Source organism: Papio anubis, chromosome 16 (assembly GCF_008728515.1).
Source record: "Papio anubis isolate 15944 chromosome 16, Panubis1.0, whole genome shotgun sequence".
NCBI lineage: Eukaryota > Metazoa > Chordata > Mammalia > Primates > Cercopithecidae > Papio > Papio anubis.
Window position 1 is genome coordinate 8,007,426 of NC_044991.1, and position 17,342 is coordinate 8,024,767.

Sequence of the window (17,342 nt, forward strand, 5' to 3'; positions counted from 1 at the left end):
GCACTTTGGGAGGCCAAGGTGGAAGGATGGCTTGAACCCAGGAGTTCCAGACCAGCCTAGGAAACATAGTGAAACCCATCTCTACAAAAAAATACACCATTCTGGCCAACACGGTGAAACCCCATCTCTACTAAAAAATACAAAATAGCCGGGCGTGGTGGCGGCGCCTGTAGTCCCAGCTACTCGGAAGGCTGAGGCCGGAGAAGGGCGTGAACCCGGGAGGCGGAGCTTGCGGTGAGCCAAGATCCGGCCACTGCACTCCAGCCTGGGCGACAGAGCGAGACTCCGTCTCAAAAAAAAAAAAAAAAAAAAAATACAAAAATGGCCGGGCGCGATGGCTCACGCCTGTAATCCCAGCACTTTGGGAGGCCGAGGTAGGCAGATCACCTGAGGTCGGAAGTTCGAGACTAGCCTGACCAACATGTTGAAACCCCGTCTCTACTAAAAATACAAAATTAGGCCAGGCGCGGTGGCTCACGCCTGTAATCCCAGCACTTTGGAAGGACGAGGAGGACAGATCACGAGGTCAGGAGATCGAGACCATCCTGGCTAACATGGTGAAACCCTGTCTCTACTAAGAATACAAAAAATTAGCCGGGCGTGGTGGTGGGCGCCTGTAGTCCCAGCTACTCGGGAGGCTGAGGCAGGAGGATGGCGTGAATCCAGGAGGCGGAGCTTGCAGTGAGCCGAGATAGTGCCAATGCATTCTAGCCTGGGCAACTCCGTCTCAAAAAAAAAAAAAAAAAAAAAAAATAGCCGGTTAGCCGGGCGTGGTGGCACATGCCTGTAATTTCGGGAGGCTGAGGCAGGAGAATCTGTTGAACCCTGGAGAAGGAGTTTTGCTGCAAGCCGAGATCGCGTCATTGCATTCCAGCCTGGGCAACAAGAGCGAAACTCCATTTCAAAAAAAAAAAAAAAAAATTAGCTGGACGTGGTGGCACGTGCCCAGCTACTCAGGAGGCTGAGGCAGGAGGAACGCTTGACCCTGGGAGATTGAGGCTAAAGGGAGCTGTAATCAGGCTCCTGCATTCCAGCCTGGGCAAGAGTAGGACCCTGCTTTAAAAAAAAAAAAAAAGAAATAAAAGCATTTATTGAGCACCTACTATGTGGTAGGCTCTGTGCTAGGCTCCGGGGATGTAGGGGACTTCAAACCAGACAGGGCCTTGCACTCCGGGAGCCCACAGTCCACTGAGATAGGGTGGGAGTGGGGGAAACACGCAGGAGGCCTTCAGCTACGTGGGACAAAGACCACTCCACAGTGGGACAATGGGGTGGGGAGCGGAGGCGCCGCCGGGGAGGAGGCTCTGGGCGGGCCGTGCTGAGACCGCAGCATTTGACCTGGGACGTGAGCAATCAGAACGGCCCGGCCAGAGGCAGCTGGGAACAGTGCTGCCCAGGGAATTGCAAGTTCAAAGGCCTGGGGAAAGGCCGCGCTGAGCAGCTGCAGGCACAGGCCCAGGCCCAGGCCAGGCCAGGCAGGGCCGGCCCCTGCAGGCTCGGAGGCCCGGCGAAGATTCCGCTTCTTATTCTCGCTCCCGTTCGGGGGGCGCCATCTTGCTTCCTTTATGGCGGCGAACGAGGCCCAGAGAGGCCACCGTCCCGCGTGGGGCCGCACAGCGGCGGGAGAGCTTCCAGCGCAGAGGGGCGCATCCCCACTTCCCCGTCTCCAGTGCGCGGCAGAAGCGGGCGGAGCGACCCGGTACCCGCCCCCGCGCCCGCCCCGCGCGCCCGCCTGGCCCCTCGGCCCCGCCCCCGCTCCGGGGTGACGCGGGCTGGGGCGCGACGGTCTCGGCGGCGGCTGCAGAGGGAGCGCAGCGCAGGGCCACCATGGGGGCCCAGCTGAGCACGGTAGGCGGGGAGGGGGCGCCGGGGCCGCAGGGCGTCGCGAGGGACAGGGACCCATTGGCGAGGGGGCGGGCTGGCCTGCGGGAGGGGGCGCGGGACCCGGGCCGAACCCGGCCCCATCTCAACCGGCCGCACCCACTCCGCCCGCCCAGCCAGCCGCGCCCCACCCCACCGCACCCTAGCCCTGCCCGGGGGAGCAACGTGGTGACCGCGACTCACGCCCTGGTCGTCTGTACCGGGGAACCAGCCCTCCTGCCCGGGGTGCGCGGCAGAGCCCAGCAACGGGGAGCACCCGAGCCCTGCCCTGGCCGCCGTGGGGCCTTGGCTGCTGGAGGGACCCGTGGTTGTGAGTGTGTGTGCGTCTGAGTGTGAGTGTGTGAGCGAGCGTGCGAATGACTGTGGCTTGAGAGTGTGTGAGTGTGACGGTGGGTGTGAAGGGCGGGCATGGAAACGTGTGATGTGTGTGTCGGGAGTATGTGAATGGGCGATGTGACTGTGACTGAACGTGTGTGTGCGCGATGTCACTGAGTCAGAGGGTTTTGCACGTTTTAGCAACAAGGAACAGAACCCTGATGACGCTGGGGCGTCCTCCCAGTGCGCAGTGGGCCAGGCTGCCAGCGAGGCCAGGCTCCCACTGACTCTGCAAGCTGTGCTGGGGACCTCACACTTTATGGTATCAGCGCCGTTTGCCCCATTTCACAGATGGGGAAATGCAAGCTAGTCTTGGCCACCGTCCCACAGCGCCGCCGCCCGAGGGAGCCTGCTCCATGGGGTTTCAAAGTCCACTCTGCTGCTGTCACTTCTGGGCTGGCCTAGAACCACCTTCCCTTCCCCCCAGGCCACCTCCTCTCTCCAGTTTCTCAAAAGTTGATCATGGTGGGGCTGGAGGCTTGAGTCTGTGTGGACACGTGAAGGCTGCAGCTGCAGAGGGCAGCTCCCCCGTCAACTGTGACCCGCTGTGTGTGGGGAGGCAGACACAGAAGGAATCAGCCCAGCACCCCTCCACCTCCACCTCCACACCTGGCATCTGCCACTTGGAGGGCACCTGGGCCCTCCCTCTGGCGCTAGAGGCTCCTCCTTGGGGAACCAGGCAAAAGGCCTCTTGGCTTGGGCGGTTGCTCAGGAAAATGTGGCTTAACCCAGAACTTGGGGGTATTCAGACCCCAGGGTGAACCTGTGGGCATCACCCCAGCCTTCATGCAACACTCTCCCCATTCTTCCCGAGAAAGCACCTGCCTCCTTTATTGTTGAAATGTCCTGCCTGTGTCTCCAAAGCTTCCCCTGGGCTCCACTCAACCCTTCCCTGCTGTTTTTGGTGGTGCTCCTTACCATCCAGCTGGTGGTTGGATTTATGGCCACTTCCCCAGCACCTGGCTGCTCTACACATTTTTCGTTTTCTTTTTTGAGACAGGGTCTCACCCGGACTGTAGTGTAGTGGCGTGATCATAGCTCACTGCAGCCTGACCCTCTTGGGCACAAGTGATCCTTCTACCTCAGCATTCTGAGTACAGGCACGTGCCAACACGCCTGTCTGATTTTTTTTTTTTTTTGAGACGGAGTCTCTCTTTGTCACCCAGGTTGGAGTGCAGTGGCATGATCTCAGCTCACTGCAACCTCCATTTCCTGGGCTCGGGCAATTCTCCTGCCTCAGCCTCCCAAGTAGCTGGGATTATAGGCACTCGCCATCACACCTAGCTATTTTTTGTACTTTTAGTAGATACAGGGCTTCGCCATCTTGGCCAAGCTGATCCCGAACTCCTGACCTCAGATGATCCACCTGCCTCAGCCTTCCAAAGTGCTGGGATTACAGGAGTGAGCCACTGTGCCTGGCCTAATTTTTTGTATTTTTAATGGAGACAACGTCTTGCTATGTTGCCCAGGCTGGTCACAAACTTCTGAGCTCAAGTGATCCTCCCGTCCCAGTTCCTCAAAGTGCTGGGATTACAGGTGTGAGCTGCCGTGCCTGGCCTCATTCCATTTATTTCTGTTGAATGACTGAGTAGTCGCCTGTGAGGGGCAGAGCCCTGCCTGGAAGTCGGGAGACCTTCACCAACCCCCTGAGCCCCATCTCTCCAAGGGTGGGTGGGGATTACCCTTTGTGGGTGCTGCTGGGGTCCCCGCTTGGCCCAGAATGTCTCCAGCATGTTCTGAGCTAGGCCTCCTGGCTTAAGGGCTCCCCACAGTCTGCAGGAGGCTGGCTGGGGGCCTGGTGCACTAGGTGTCTTATCTAGGACGTGCAGGCCCCGTGGGAGGCCTCTCCCAACATTTTGGGGGATCCAGGCCAGGGGTTGGCCCTGGAGTCTGCCAGCCACACTGGGAGAATGTTGGAGCTTGGCCTGCCGTCCTGAACTGTGGTTCCCCTGCTTCCCAGCCCGGCTGTGAGTGCTCAGCGACCCTGACAGGCTGACAGGTAGAGTCTGCCGGGCTTTCCTACTGTCCTTGGCAGCCCTATGCTTAGTCGGTGGCCCAGATCCCAGCTCTGTGTCCACCTGTTCCTCCTCCTGGGTTCCCTTCCCCCACAGTTCCCAGCCAAGCCAGAGCCCCCCACTGCAGAACTTCCTCCGCTCCCTCCCACTTCCTCCCTGTTAGAACAGTACCAGGAGGGAGGTGCCGCTCAGATTCTGGTGGGACTGCTGGCGGGCAGGCGGGCAACAGGTAAGCAAGTAACCCGACTGGCTTGTCCAAGCTCCAGGGCAGGGAACTGGCACCTGGGGACGACCGGGCCTGCCACGTAGGGGGCCCTGGCAGCTCTCTCTGCCCATCCCGAACCTGACCTGGGCAGAGTGGAGGCCAGGGTCCCCGTAGGGAATTCTAGGGGTGGGCAGCTGAGCAGGGCATTCTATGCGTGGGGAGCAGAGCTACGCAACCCCTCAGCTATGGTGTATTAGCTGGGGGCTCCCTGGGACTCTGGCACCCTGTGTCCCTCTTCCCCTCTGTGTTATTAGAGACAAGGAGAGGCGGGTGGTGGGTTCCCTGGTGGGGCAGAGCATGGCCTGTGGGCATTAGGTCAGGAACTGGGAGGCAGCTGTCCCCTGGGTCTGCAGGTGGCTGGGTTGAGGTGGTCTGTGTGTGTGAGTGTGTGTAAGTGCGCATGCAGCACAGCTGAGGAGGCACAGGGGTGGGACCTTGGCCTCAGCCATCTGCCTCCTGTTTACTTGGCCCACTGCTGGTGGGGGTGGGGGTGGTGCTGTGGTTGGGGATGGGGCAGACCTGTTCCAAGCTGTGCTGGTGGTAATAGAGTGTACTCCACCGTGTGAGTCTGGTAGGGCCTCTAGCTTTCTGGAGGTAAAACCTTCGCCCCTCCACTGCTCCTGGCTGTAGTGTACCCTCTCTGCCCATGTCTGTCACCCCCTTTGGCTTGAATTCAGGTGGGGCCTCCTGGCCTGTGTCCCCCGCATTGGGCATGGGACCTGCCACCTGAGTGCCCACTGGGGTTTGTGGACTAAATGACTGACAGATGGTGATGGTCTGCCCGTGGCTGCCTCCCCAGATAAGAACTTTTACCAATAAAAAGCCCACCCCTTCTCTTTAGTGGCCGGAAGGTTTCGCCGGGCTCAAGTCTGTCCCCTGAGGCTTGGTTTCCTCACCTGAAGTGGGAGGAGTCATGAACAGGCTTGAGGACTGAATGAGGTGGCAGGAGCAAAGGCTGCCCCCTCAAGCTCTGGGCAGCCCCCGTTGTTGGGAGCGGACACTGGAAGGAAGGCCCCTGACTCTCATCCGCTGCCCACGGCGAGCCCGGCTTTCTGAGCAGTGCCTGACTCCCAGCTCAGCCCTGGGAGCTGTGTGTATCCTCTCTGGGTGTGGAACAGGTGTGGGAACAGCCTGGAGCCGGATCCTAAGCCCACCTCTGATGCCTGTGCTCTTGGAGGACAAGCGGGCTTTTCTGACACATAGGACAGGCTGTGCCCCGCCCTCACCCAGGAGTCTGGGCTCTTGTCCTGGTTCTGGAAACTTCTAGGCAAAATAAGAAGACTGGGAGGGTGGGAGCCTATTGTCCCTTCACTAATTCATTCCACAAATATTTGTTGAGTGCTTTCTGTGTGGAGTATTGGGGATACAGTGGTGACGACAGACGCAGATCCCGGGATCTGCTCCAGGGCCACCTCTGGATACTTGTGGGGAGCCGGTGCCTGGGGTTGGAGGAAGGTCTGTGCAATGGCCGAGGCCAGCATTCAGGGACTTGCCATCGGGGCCACTGACACGTGGGTATCTTTTTCTTGGCCTGGCACCCACCCAGGCCCAGTCCGTGGATTTAGGGTTAGGGCAAGTGAGGGAAGTGGGAAAGCAACAGAAAATCAGAAACCAACACCCAGGCTCCACCCTGGGCCTCCTTGAGCTACATTTCTGCCCTCACTGTCACACATTTGTCCCTCATTGTCTCATGGGGAACATGGTTGTTCCCACCTTGCATCACTGTGGGAGGGCCAGGGAGGAAATGGGGGAAGGTGCCTCGCAGCCCTTGAAGCCAGCTGCCCGCAGAGGGGCCTTAAGCTGGGCTGTGCGCTGACACAGCTGTGCTGGAAAACAACTCTAGGAAGCAGCAAGCACAACTCCAGCTCCTCATGTCATTCAGGTTCATTGCCAGGGTCCCCAACAATGGTGATTTCCTGCGAAGGTAACTTCCGCCAACTTTTTCCCTAGACGCTATACCCCCTGGGTGTGGTTTCTGTAACTGAGGGAGAGGTCGAAAGCAGAGGAATCATCGGAATTGTCCTCATCCCAGAGAGTTTCCAGAGGGGACCAGGGGCTGTGAAAAGTCTACCAAGGGCCTGGTTAGCTAGGGAAGGGCTCATCAGGGAAGATTTTGATGTTTGAGCTGGGCTCTGAGGGATGAATAGGAGTTTGCTGGTTGGATGCCTGCAGATGAAGGACATTTAGGGCAGAGAGGAGAGCATATGCAAACGCCTGAAGCAAGAAGGGCTTAATGTTGAGAGAGCAGAGAGCTGGGAGGTGAGTCCAGAGTTGGGGCCATAGAGTGCGTGCCTTCAGGTAGGCAGTGGGGAGCTATGGTGGGTATTTGAGGAGGGGGTGGAGCCGCATGTTGGTTTGGGCCCCTGGGGCTGGGGGCAGGTGCTCAGGCCTCACTGTGTGAGGCAGGATATCAGATTTGGGCTGTGAGCTCTGTGACTGGGGCAGAGAGAGGGCACCTGTCTTGGGTGGTGACTCAGGAAGAGCGGCACTTTGGGCTGGACGTTGGGAGTCCAGTCCCGGCCCACCCCGCAGGGCTGCATGACCTTGGCAGGTCACCTCATCTATCTGAGGGACAGATAACAGTGTCATGTGGTGAGCAGTGCTTGGAGGGCTGGCTTTGGTGTACTCGGGGAAGGTCACTCCCCTTTCCTGGCCTCGGTTTCCTCACGTGCTGGGATGATCACCACGCCCGCAGCCTAGGGTTGAGGTGGGGAATATCCCAGGAAACCCGTGGCCCCTACTCGGAACAGCGCCAGCTCAGGGGCGCTGACCGCTGGGTGCCTCCTTCCTCCCCACCCTCCCCATCCTCCAGGTAGGGCCCGGGGAGGTGAAGCGACTCTCCTGCTGTCCTAAGCTGGGACTCAAATCCTGGTCTCTCTGACCCAAGTCCACAGCTGCCAACTGGGGCCTTGAAGGATGCGTGAAACACCTGGGCCATGCTGATTAAATGGGTGGTGGCCAGAGACCCCAGCTGGGTGGCCCTGGGCATGGGTGAGGGGTGGGCTAGGCATCCACAGCCCTTCCTTTAGACCCGTGGGTCAAATACCAAGGGCCCCACGGAGCGAGGCCTCAGCTGCACCCATCACGGAGGCCCTGCCTGGGAGAGAGGTGTTTTGTTTTAAGTCCAACAAAGGGCCTGTAACTGTAGCCGGGCAGCTTGGAGCTGCTGGGCTGGTTTGGGGGTGGGGGCCAGGCTTGGTATGAGGTTGTAGCACCCTGCCCTTCCTTCACTTGGCTATTCCACTTCTCAGTTGGTAGTGGCCCCATGAGGGTGGCAGGAAAAGCTCCTGTATGTGAGCTGGCACTTCCCAAGTTATAGACCCCTACGTGACCTGGGCCCCCGCTCATCTCATCTCACATCTCTTCAAGGAGACAGGCCAGGCAGTGGCCCTTGCCTTCTAGGGACAGGACACGCGGCTCCGCCAGAGCACCCTCCTCAAATCGTTGCAGAGTAAGGACTCCTGGTGGGGTTTCCAGAAGGGGAGGGGCGATGGGGCTAGGCCTTGAGAGGTTAGCAGCGTCTTACCTGACCCTGCGTAGAGCGGAGGCACTTGTCTGTGTTCTGCAGGATACACTACCTCAAGGGGCCCGTAGCAGATCCCACAAAGGAAGTAGAGAGGCCTGCACGCATGCAAGGAACTTGTTTCCGAGCTTCCTGGCAGTCAAGGTGAAAAGGGAACTAGTAGGGTAATGATAAGAAGAGAACACACATGCACATTTGCTGAGAGAACTACAGTCAGGGAGGTATATGGGGAGGCTATATAAACAAGCTGTGAAACAGCTTTCTTGAGAGCCAGTGTTTTATATGAACTTTGACTTCTCAGTCTCTCTAATTGAACTACCAGTATGGGCTTCACACACTTTTTATTTTGAAATAATTTCAAAGTTACTGGCCGGGCGCGGTGGCTCACGCCTGTAATCCAGCAGTTTCGAAGGCTGAGGCGAGTGGATCACGAGGTCAGGAGATTGAGACCATCCTGGCTAACAGTGAAACCCTGTCTCTACTAAAAAGTACAAAAAACTTAGGGATGTGGTGGCGGGTGCCTGTAGTCCCAGCTACTCGGGAGGCTGAGGCAGGAGAATGGCGTGAACCCGGGAGGCAGAGCTTGCAGTGAGCCGAGATTGCGCCACTGCGCTCCAGCCTAGGCGACAGAGCGAGACTCCATCTCAAAAAATTTTTTTTTTTTTTTTTTTTTTTTGTGGCCAGCAAACTACTCAGCACGGCTTCCTTAACCATGAGCTGTTTGAAGCTACCAGGCTGAGCACTACTGACTATTTTTTTCAGGCTCTGAATCGCTCCAGGGATCTCAGCAGAGGTGGGAGGAACCAGCTCAACTGTGGAATAGTACCAAAATGTGGCCAGTCGAGGCTTCAAATAAGTCACAGCAGTCTTCACCAGTGCTGGGGTCTTCTCCCCAAGGTTATGGACAAATTGAGCCAAGGTTCTAGGATGGAAAGTCCATCATCCCAAATGGTCAGCTGAAGGTCATCCCCCCGGAAGGACCCTGTGTGGTTCACTTATTTATTTATTTATTTATTTTGAGATGGAGTCTGACTCTGTCACCCAGGCTGGAGTGCAGTGGCGTGATCTCAGCTCACTGCAACCTCCCCCTCCCAGGTTCAAGTGATTTTCCTGCCTCAGCCTCCCGAGTAGCTGGGATTACAGGTGCACGCCACCACGTCTGGCTAATTTTTGTATTTTTAGTAGAGACAGGGTTTCACCATGTTGGCCAGGCTGGTCTCGAACTCCTGACCTTGTGATCTGCCCACCTCTGCCTCCCAAAGTGCTGGGATTACAGGTGTGAGCCACCGCACCTGGCCAGGACGCGTGGTTCACTTATACAAGGATCTTCCTCCCCCTCTGTCACCTGAGACCGCAAGACCACCCCCTGCCTCCTCCTCAGCCTTCTCAACCTGAGAACAAGGATGAAGACCTTTATGATGATCCACTTCCTCTTAATGAATAGTAAATATGTTTTCTCTTCCTTATGATTTATTTTCTCTTTATTTTTTGAGACGGAGTCTTGCTCTGTCACCCAGGATGGAGTACAGTGGCGTGGTCTCAGCTCACTGTAACCTCCACCTCCCGGGTTGAAGCAGTTCTCCTGTCTCAGCCTCCCGAGTAGCTGGGATTACAGGCACGTGCCACCACGCCCAGCTAGGTTTTGTATTTTTAGTAGAGATAGGGTTTCACCATGTTGGCCAGGCTGGTCTTGAACTCCTGACCTTATGATCCTCCTGTCTCGGCCTCCCAAAGTGCTGGGATTACAGGTGTGAGCCACCGCGCCCGGCCCCTTATGAGAACAGTTTTCTCTAGCTTACTTTACTGTAAAAATATAGTATACAATACATAAAATATACAAATACGTTATTGGTAAGGCTTCTAGTCAATAGTATACTAGTACGAAAGTTTTGGGGAAACCAGAAGTTATACATGGATTTTTTTTTTTTAAAGACAGGTCTGGCCCAGGCTGGAGTGCAATGGCGTGATCTTGGCTCACTGCAACCTCTGCCTTCTGAGCTCAAGCGATTCTCCTGCCTCAGCCTCCCAAGTGGCTGGGATTATAGGTGCCCACCACCACACCTGGTTAATTTTTGTATCACTAGTAGAGATGGGGTTTCACCATGTTGGCCAGGCTGGTCTTGAACTTCTGACCTCGGGTGATCTGCCTGCCTCGGCCTCCCACAGTGCTGGGATTACAGGTGTGAGCCACCGCACCTGGCCTATACATGGACTGTCAACTATACAGGTCAGCCCCTAACCCCCATGCCATTCAAGGGTCCACCGTGTATATATGCACACATGTAGTATCTAATATATTTAATATACATTGGATATATACTATATAGAGAGAAATAAAGCAAATGTAGCAAATAATAACGTTAGGTACATCTGGGTGAAGAGTACATGAGAGCTCTGTTTTTTTTTTTTTTTTTTTTTTTTGAGACAGGGTTTCACTTTATCACCCAGGCTGGAGTGCAGAGGCATGATCTGAGCTCACTGTAGCCTTGACCTCTTGTACCCAAGCAATCCTCCCACCTCAGTCCCCGAAGTAACTGGGACTACAGGCACGTACCACCAGACCTTGGTAATTTTGTTGCAGAGACACAGTTTCACCATGTTGCCCAGGCTAATCTCAAACTTCTGAGCTCAAGCGATGGGCTAGCCTTAGCCTTCCAAGTGCTAGGATTGCAGGTGTAAGCCACCGCGTCCAGCCCATAAATGCTCTTTTACAGTAACTTTGTAAAATTTTGAGATGGAGTCTTGCTCTGTCAAGTCACTCTCCCGGTTCACGCCATTCTCCTGCCTCAGCCTCTGGAGTAGCTGGGACTACAGGCTACTCACCACCCTACTGGCTAATTCTTTTTTGTATTTTTAGTAGAGACGGTTTCACCGCATAGCTGGTGGATGGTCTCGATCTCCTGACCTCGTGATCCGCCCGTCTCGGCCTCCCAAAGTGCTGGGATTACAGGCTTGAGCCGCCGCGCCCGGCCTGATGTGGTTTTATGTCGGAGAGATCATAGGCAAGCGTGGCATCATTGGCTAGAATGTTTGAAGACCAATCTTTAACATCTGATTATATTTGATTTATTATTTGAGTGTTGTTGGACCAGGTATGATCAGACTGCTATCTGAATAAAACAAGATTTATCAAAAATTCCAAAAAAAAAGTGAACCAAGCAGTTCCAACCCATGTTCAAGGGTCATCTGTGTCTATCTTTTGAACCATTTGAGAGTAAGTTTGCCCCTTTGCCCCTAAATATTTCGGTGTGTATCTCCTAAGAACAAGGACATTCTTTTGCATAACCACAGAATAATTACAGGAAAGTAACATTGGTACAACACTATTATCTAATCCACAAGCCTTATTCAAATTTTTTTTTTTTTTTTGAGACGGAGTCTTGGCTCTTGTCATCCAGGCTGGAGTCCAGTGGCATGATCTTGGCTCACTGCAACCTCCGCCTCCTGTGTTCAAGCAGTTGTCCTGCCTCAGCCCCCAAAGTAGCTGGGATTACAGGCACCCGCCACCATGCACAGCTGATTTTTGTGGTTTTAGTAGAGATGGGGTTTCACCATGTTGGCCAGGCTGGCCAAATTTCATCAATTGTCTCAGTATTGGCCGTTATAGCAATTCTTTCTTGGGCCAGTGCTAATCTAAAACCACATGCTGGAGTTCGTCCTGTCTCTTTGGCTTCTGTACTAGTTTACCAGGGCTGCCATAACAAATTTTCTGCAAACCAGGCAGCTGAAGACAACAGAACCTTATTCTCTTATAGTTCTGGAGGCCAGAAGTCTGAGATCCAGGTGTCAGGAGGGCAGGGCTGTGCTCTCTCTGAGGTTTAGGGGAGGATCCTTCAGCTCTTGGAGTCTGTCAGCAGTTTTTGGTTTTTAATTTTTTTGGGTTTTTTTGTTTGAGAGGGAGTCTTGCTCTGTCGCCCAGGCTGGAGTGAAGTGGCGCGATCTCAGCTCACTGCAACCTCCACCTTCTGGATTCAAGTGATTCTCATGCCTCAGCCTCCCGAGTAGCTGGGATTGCAGACGCCCACCACCACACCCAGCTAATTTTTGTATTTTTGGTAGAGACGCGGTTTTCCATGTTGGTCAGGCTGGTCTCCAACTCCTGATCTTGGGTGATCCACCCGCCTCGGCCTCCCAAACTGCTGGGATTACAGGCGTGAGCCACTGTGCCCAGCCCCCCACTTTTTTTTTTTTTTTGTGACGGAGTCTCGCTCTATCGCCCAGGCTAGTGCAGTGGCACGATCTCAGCTCACTGCAACCTCCACCTCCCGGATTCAGGCGATTCTCCTGCTCCAGCCGCCTAAGTAGCTGGGGTAGCCCACCACACCCAGCTAATTTTTGTATTTTTGGTAGAGATGAGGTTTCACCATGTTGGCCAGGCTGGTCTCGATCTTCTGACCTCAAGTGATCTGCCTGCCTTGGCCTCCTAAAGTGCTAGGATTACAAGTGTGAGCTACCGTGCCTGGCCTTTTTTTTTTTTTTTTTTTTGAGATGGAGTTTCTCTCTCGTTGCCCAAGTGGTAGTACAATGGCGCAATCTCGGCTCACTGCAACCTCCACCTCCTGGGTTCAAGCATTTCTCCTGCCTCAGTTTCCCAAGTAGCTGGGATTACAGGCATGCGCCACCACACCCAGCTAATTTTTTGTATTTTTAGTAGAAACTGGATTTCACGATGTTGGCCAGGCTGGTCTCGAACTCCTGACCTCAGATGATCCACCTGCCTCAGCCTCCCTAAGTGCTGGGATTACAAGCGTGAGCCACCGCGCCCAGCCTCTTTTTTTTTTTTTTTTTTCCAATATGGAGTCTTGCTCTGTCTCCCAGGCTGGAGTGTGGTGGTACAATCTTGGCTCACTGCAACCTCCTCCTCCCAGATTCAAGTGATTTTCCTGCCTCAGCCTCCTGAGTAGCTGGGATTACAGGTGTGTGCCCAGCCAGGGATTTGGGTTTTCTAACCAACTTTTAGGGCTTTTCTTTTTGAATAGAGACAGAGTTTTGCTATGTTGCCCAGGCTGGTCTCGAATTCCTGGACTCAAGCAATCTTTTTGCCTCTACCATCTGAGTAGCTGGGACCACGGGCATGTGACACCGCAACCAGCTAACTTTTTTTTTTTTGAGATGGAGCCTCGCTCTTGTTGCCCAGGCGGGAGTGCAATGGCATGATCTTGGCTCATTGCAACCTCCACCTCCCAGGTTCAAGCGATTCTCCTGCCCCACCCTCCCAAGGATCTGGGATTACAGGCACCCGCCACCATGCCTGGCTAATTTTTGTATTTTTAGTAGAGACAGGATTTCGCCATGTTGGCCAGGCTGGTCTTGAACCCCTGACCTCAGGTGATCCACCCGCCTCGGCCTCCCAAAGTGCTGGGATTACAGGTGTAAGCTACTGTGCCCGGCCTACAACCAGCTAACTTTTTATGTTTTTTCTAGAGACAGAGTTTCACCTTGTTGCCCAGGCTGGTTTCAAACTCCTGGACTCAAACTGTTCCCCTGCCTCCGCCTCCCAGAGTGTTGGGATTACAGGTGTGAGCCACTATGCCTGGCCCCGTTTTAGGGCCTTCGTGAGGCTGAGATGTCGGGGGCAGGGGCTGGAAAGGAACATCCCCTCAGGGCTGTGTGGTGCGGTCCGCCTGAGCCTGAGGTTCCCAGTGTGGTATAAGGGATGAGTGGACTCTGGGTCAGCTCCGACCTGCCAGCTGTGTGACTGGGTGAGTCGCTTTGCCCTTCTGGGTTGTTTCCTCGTCTGCGAAATGGTGGCGGTGACAGTGCCTACCGCGTGGGGTTACTGCGAGGGCCGTGCCTGTGTGGTGCCCAATGTGGCCCTGGGATCCCCGAGGCTGTTGACCTTGGTAATCTGAGCAGTAGAGTCGCAGCTCTGGGGGCCTTGCAGATCACCTGGTCCACTCCAGTTAAGAGGGGAAGGGACTTTCTTGGGGTCACACAGCCAGTGACCTTCCCAGTGCCTGGCTCGTTGCTTTGCTTCCCTTACACCTGATGGCAAAACCCCAGGGCTCAGGGACATTCATGGATGTCATTTGGGGAAGTGGCTCAGTTCACCCAGTTTCACTGACTTGTTCTAGTGTGCTCTGTGGGAGAGCAAAGAGGAGAGCATCAATCAGTGGCCCCAAGGGACCGGATTTAAAGGTGTCATAGAGCCATTTGGTCAGTGTAGGCCTTTCAGATAGATTCTGAGTTGGGGTTATTATTTGTCTGTTTGTCTAAATCAAGCTAGAACTTGACATCACTTAATAAGACCAGGGAAGTTGCCGGGTGTGGTGGCTCACACCTGTAATCCTAGCACTTTGGGAGGCCGAGGCAGGTGGATCACAAGGTCAGGAGTTCAAGACCAGCCTGGCCAACGTGGTGAAACCCTGTGTCTACTAAAAATACAAAAATTAGCCAGGCATGATGGTAGGTGCCTGTAATCCCAGGTACTCGGGAGGCTGAGGCAGAGAATTGCTTGAACCCAGGAGGCAGAAGTTGCAGTGAGCCGAGATCGGGCCACTGCACTCCAGCCTGGGTGGTGGGGTGACAGAGTGAGACTCTGTATTAAAAAACAAAACAAAACAAAAACCAGGGAAGTTGACTAAAGGAAGGAAGAGAAGGAGGGAGCACAAATATATTATGCTCAAGATTAATTTTGCTCTGAGCTTCCTAGTAGCCAAAGTGAAAAAGGATATGTGCTTAGAGACACAGCACTTTTTGGTCCTGGCTCCTCAGAGGAAATGGAGCTTTTTCTCATGGTACTGAGCCTAGAAGCCTGGGTAATGCTCAGTGACAAGTGTAATGAGCAACAGGTGTAATGCTCAGTCTGGTCTTTATAGCTTCTCCTAGTGGGCACCAAAATTGATGATGCTGTCTGGATGAGGGTGGTGGGGAGAGGGTGCTCCCGGCAGAGGGGACAGCATGAGCAGAGGCCTGGGAGTGTGGACGAGCCGGTGTGTTTAGGGAAAGGCAGGCTTCTGTGCTGACCCCACAGGTCCCTGTCGTTTCAGTTGGGCCATGTGGTGCTCTCCCCAGTCTGGTTCCTATACAGTCTGCTCATGAAGCTGTTCCGGCGCTCCACGCCAGCCATCACCCTCGAGAGTCCGGACATCAAGTACTCGCTGCGGCTCATCGACCGGGAGGTGAGTGCCGGCCACTGCCGCTGCCTCGTCAGCATCACAGCGTTGCCCAGGCACCTACAGGCATCTACTCTGTGCTCAGGGCACGGTCCCGCTCTGAAGTAGATACTGTTGTCCGCCCATTCTACAGATGGAGAAAGTGAGGTGATGTCCTTTGCTAAGGCCACCAGGAAGTGGCCGAGGGATTTAAACCCTGGTCTCTCTGTCTGCAGAGCCCATTCTCTGAACCACACTCACTGCCTCATGGAAGGTCAGAGTGGAAGGAACCCCTCAGAACTTTCAGGTCCATTTATGGGGTAGGAATGCAGGGGGTGAGAGGTTTGAAGATAAGCTCTCCTCCCTCCTCCCCCTCCCCCAGCCTCATTCCCCACAGCCTGGTACTGCTGGACCTGGACACCTTTCACATCTGTGCAGATTCCTTGGGTGCTCTGAGCTGTGTGGGCTCCCTCTGCCCTGTTTGATTCTTACTTTCTTTCATTAGTTAGTTCATACTTTTTTTTGAGACAGAGTCTTGCTCTGTGTCCCAGGCTGGAGTGCAGTGGTGCGATCTCGACTCACTGCAACCTCTGCCTCCCCAGGCTCAAGTGATTCTCCTACCTCAGCCCCCTGAGTAGCTGCAATTACAGGCGTGAGCCACTGCGCCCGGCCTGATTTTTGTATTTTTTGTAGAGATGGGGTTTCGTCCTGTTGCCCAGGCTGGTCTCAAACTCCTGGGCTCTAGTGATCCCCGCCCCTCCACCTCCCAAAGTGTTGGGATTACAGGCATGAGCCATGGTTCCTGACCTGACTCCTTTTTTTCAAAGCTCTGATTATGATTTAAAACCATCCTCTCCCTCTTTTGCCTTGCTGCCCAGTAAAGGCTGCTTCCTTCGGTCGCTTGCCCTCTTCGGAGCCCCTCCCTTGCTCTATTTCTGGCCACCCCCAGCAGGCACAGGAGGGGTGTGGCTGGGAAAACTGAGTCACAGCAGAGTACGTCGTCTGCCAGGGCCCAAGTCTCCACCCTGGGCTTGTGCCTGGTGCATCTGACTCAGGCTTCACAGGAATCTCAGGCTTCCATGGCATGGAGCTGGCCGCTTCCTGGAACTTTTGGAGCAAGTGTCTGTAATTGTCCCAGGAGCTCACAGAGACGTTGACATTCAGAAGCAAAAAAAAAATACAAAATGAAAAGTAAATTACCAGCCAGGCATGGTGACTCACGCCTGTAATCCCAGCACTTTGGGAGGTTGAGGCCGGTGGATCACCTGAGACCAGCCTGGCCAACATAGTGAAACCCCATCTCTACTAACAATACGAAAATTAGGCCAGGCACGGTGGCTCACACCTGTAATCCCAGCACTTTGGGAGGCCGAGGTGGGCGGATCACAAGGGCAGGAGATCGAGACCATCTTGGCTAACACAGTGAAACCCTGTCTCTACTAAAAATACAAAAAATTAGCTGGGCGTGGCAGCGTGCGCCTGTAGTCCCAGCTGCTGGGGAGGCTGAGGCAGGAGAATGGTGTGAACCCGGGAGGCGGAGCTTGCAGTGAGCCGAGATGGCACCACTGTGCTCCAGCCTGGGTGACAGAGCGAGACTCCGTCTCGAGATAAATAAATAAATAAATTAGCCAGGCGTGGTGGCGGGCACCTGTAATCCCAGTGGGACTCTGTCTCAAGATAAATAAATAAATAAATAAATAAATAAATAAATAAATAAGCCAGGCGTGGTGGCGGGCACCTGTAATCCCAGCTGCTCTAGAGGCTGAGGCAGGAGAATGGTGTGAACCTGGAAGGTGGAGCTTGCGGTGAGCCGAGATCGCGCCACTGCACTCCAGCCTGGGCTACAGAGCAAGACTCCATCTCAAAAGAATAAATAAATACGAAAATTAGCCGGGCGTGGTGGCAGGTGCATGTAATCCCAGCTACTCGGGAGGCTGAGGCAGGAGAATCGCTTGAAGCGGGAGACAGAGGTTGCAGTGAGCTGAGATCACACCATTGCACTCCAGTCTGGGTGATAAGAGCGAAACTCTGTTTCAAAAAAAAGTAAATCACCACCTTCCAGATGAGACCACACTTACCTTTGGGATATGATTTTTTTTTTTTCCCAAGATGGAGTCTTGCTCTGTCACCTAGGCTGAGTGCAGTGGTGCAGTCTCGGTTCACTGCAAACTCCACCTCCCAGGTTCATG

At 54.6% G+C, this 17,342-nt stretch overlaps 1 protein-coding gene across 3 annotated transcripts in view; it reads left to right on the forward strand.

Annotated features, from left to right (window-relative positions):
- Positions 1-1,592: 1,592 nt before the first annotated feature.
- LOC101018493 (NADH-cytochrome b5 reductase 3) overlaps positions 1,593-17,342 on the forward strand; it is a 31,343-nt gene continuing 15,593 nt past the window's right edge. Inside the window, exons 1-2 of one of the 3 annotated variants that reach the window (XM_003905642.3) lie at positions 1,593-1,848; positions 15,049-15,180. In XM_003905642.3, the coding sequence (XP_003905691.1) occupies positions 1,828-1,848; positions 15,049-15,180 (153 nt within the window). In that variant the 5' untranslated portion in view covers positions 1,593-1,827. Of the gene's footprint in view, positions 1,849-4,075; positions 4,501-15,048; positions 15,181-17,342 lie in introns of those variants that run through there. The other 2 variants (XM_009217422.3, XM_009217421.4) reach the window with 2 other exon arrangements.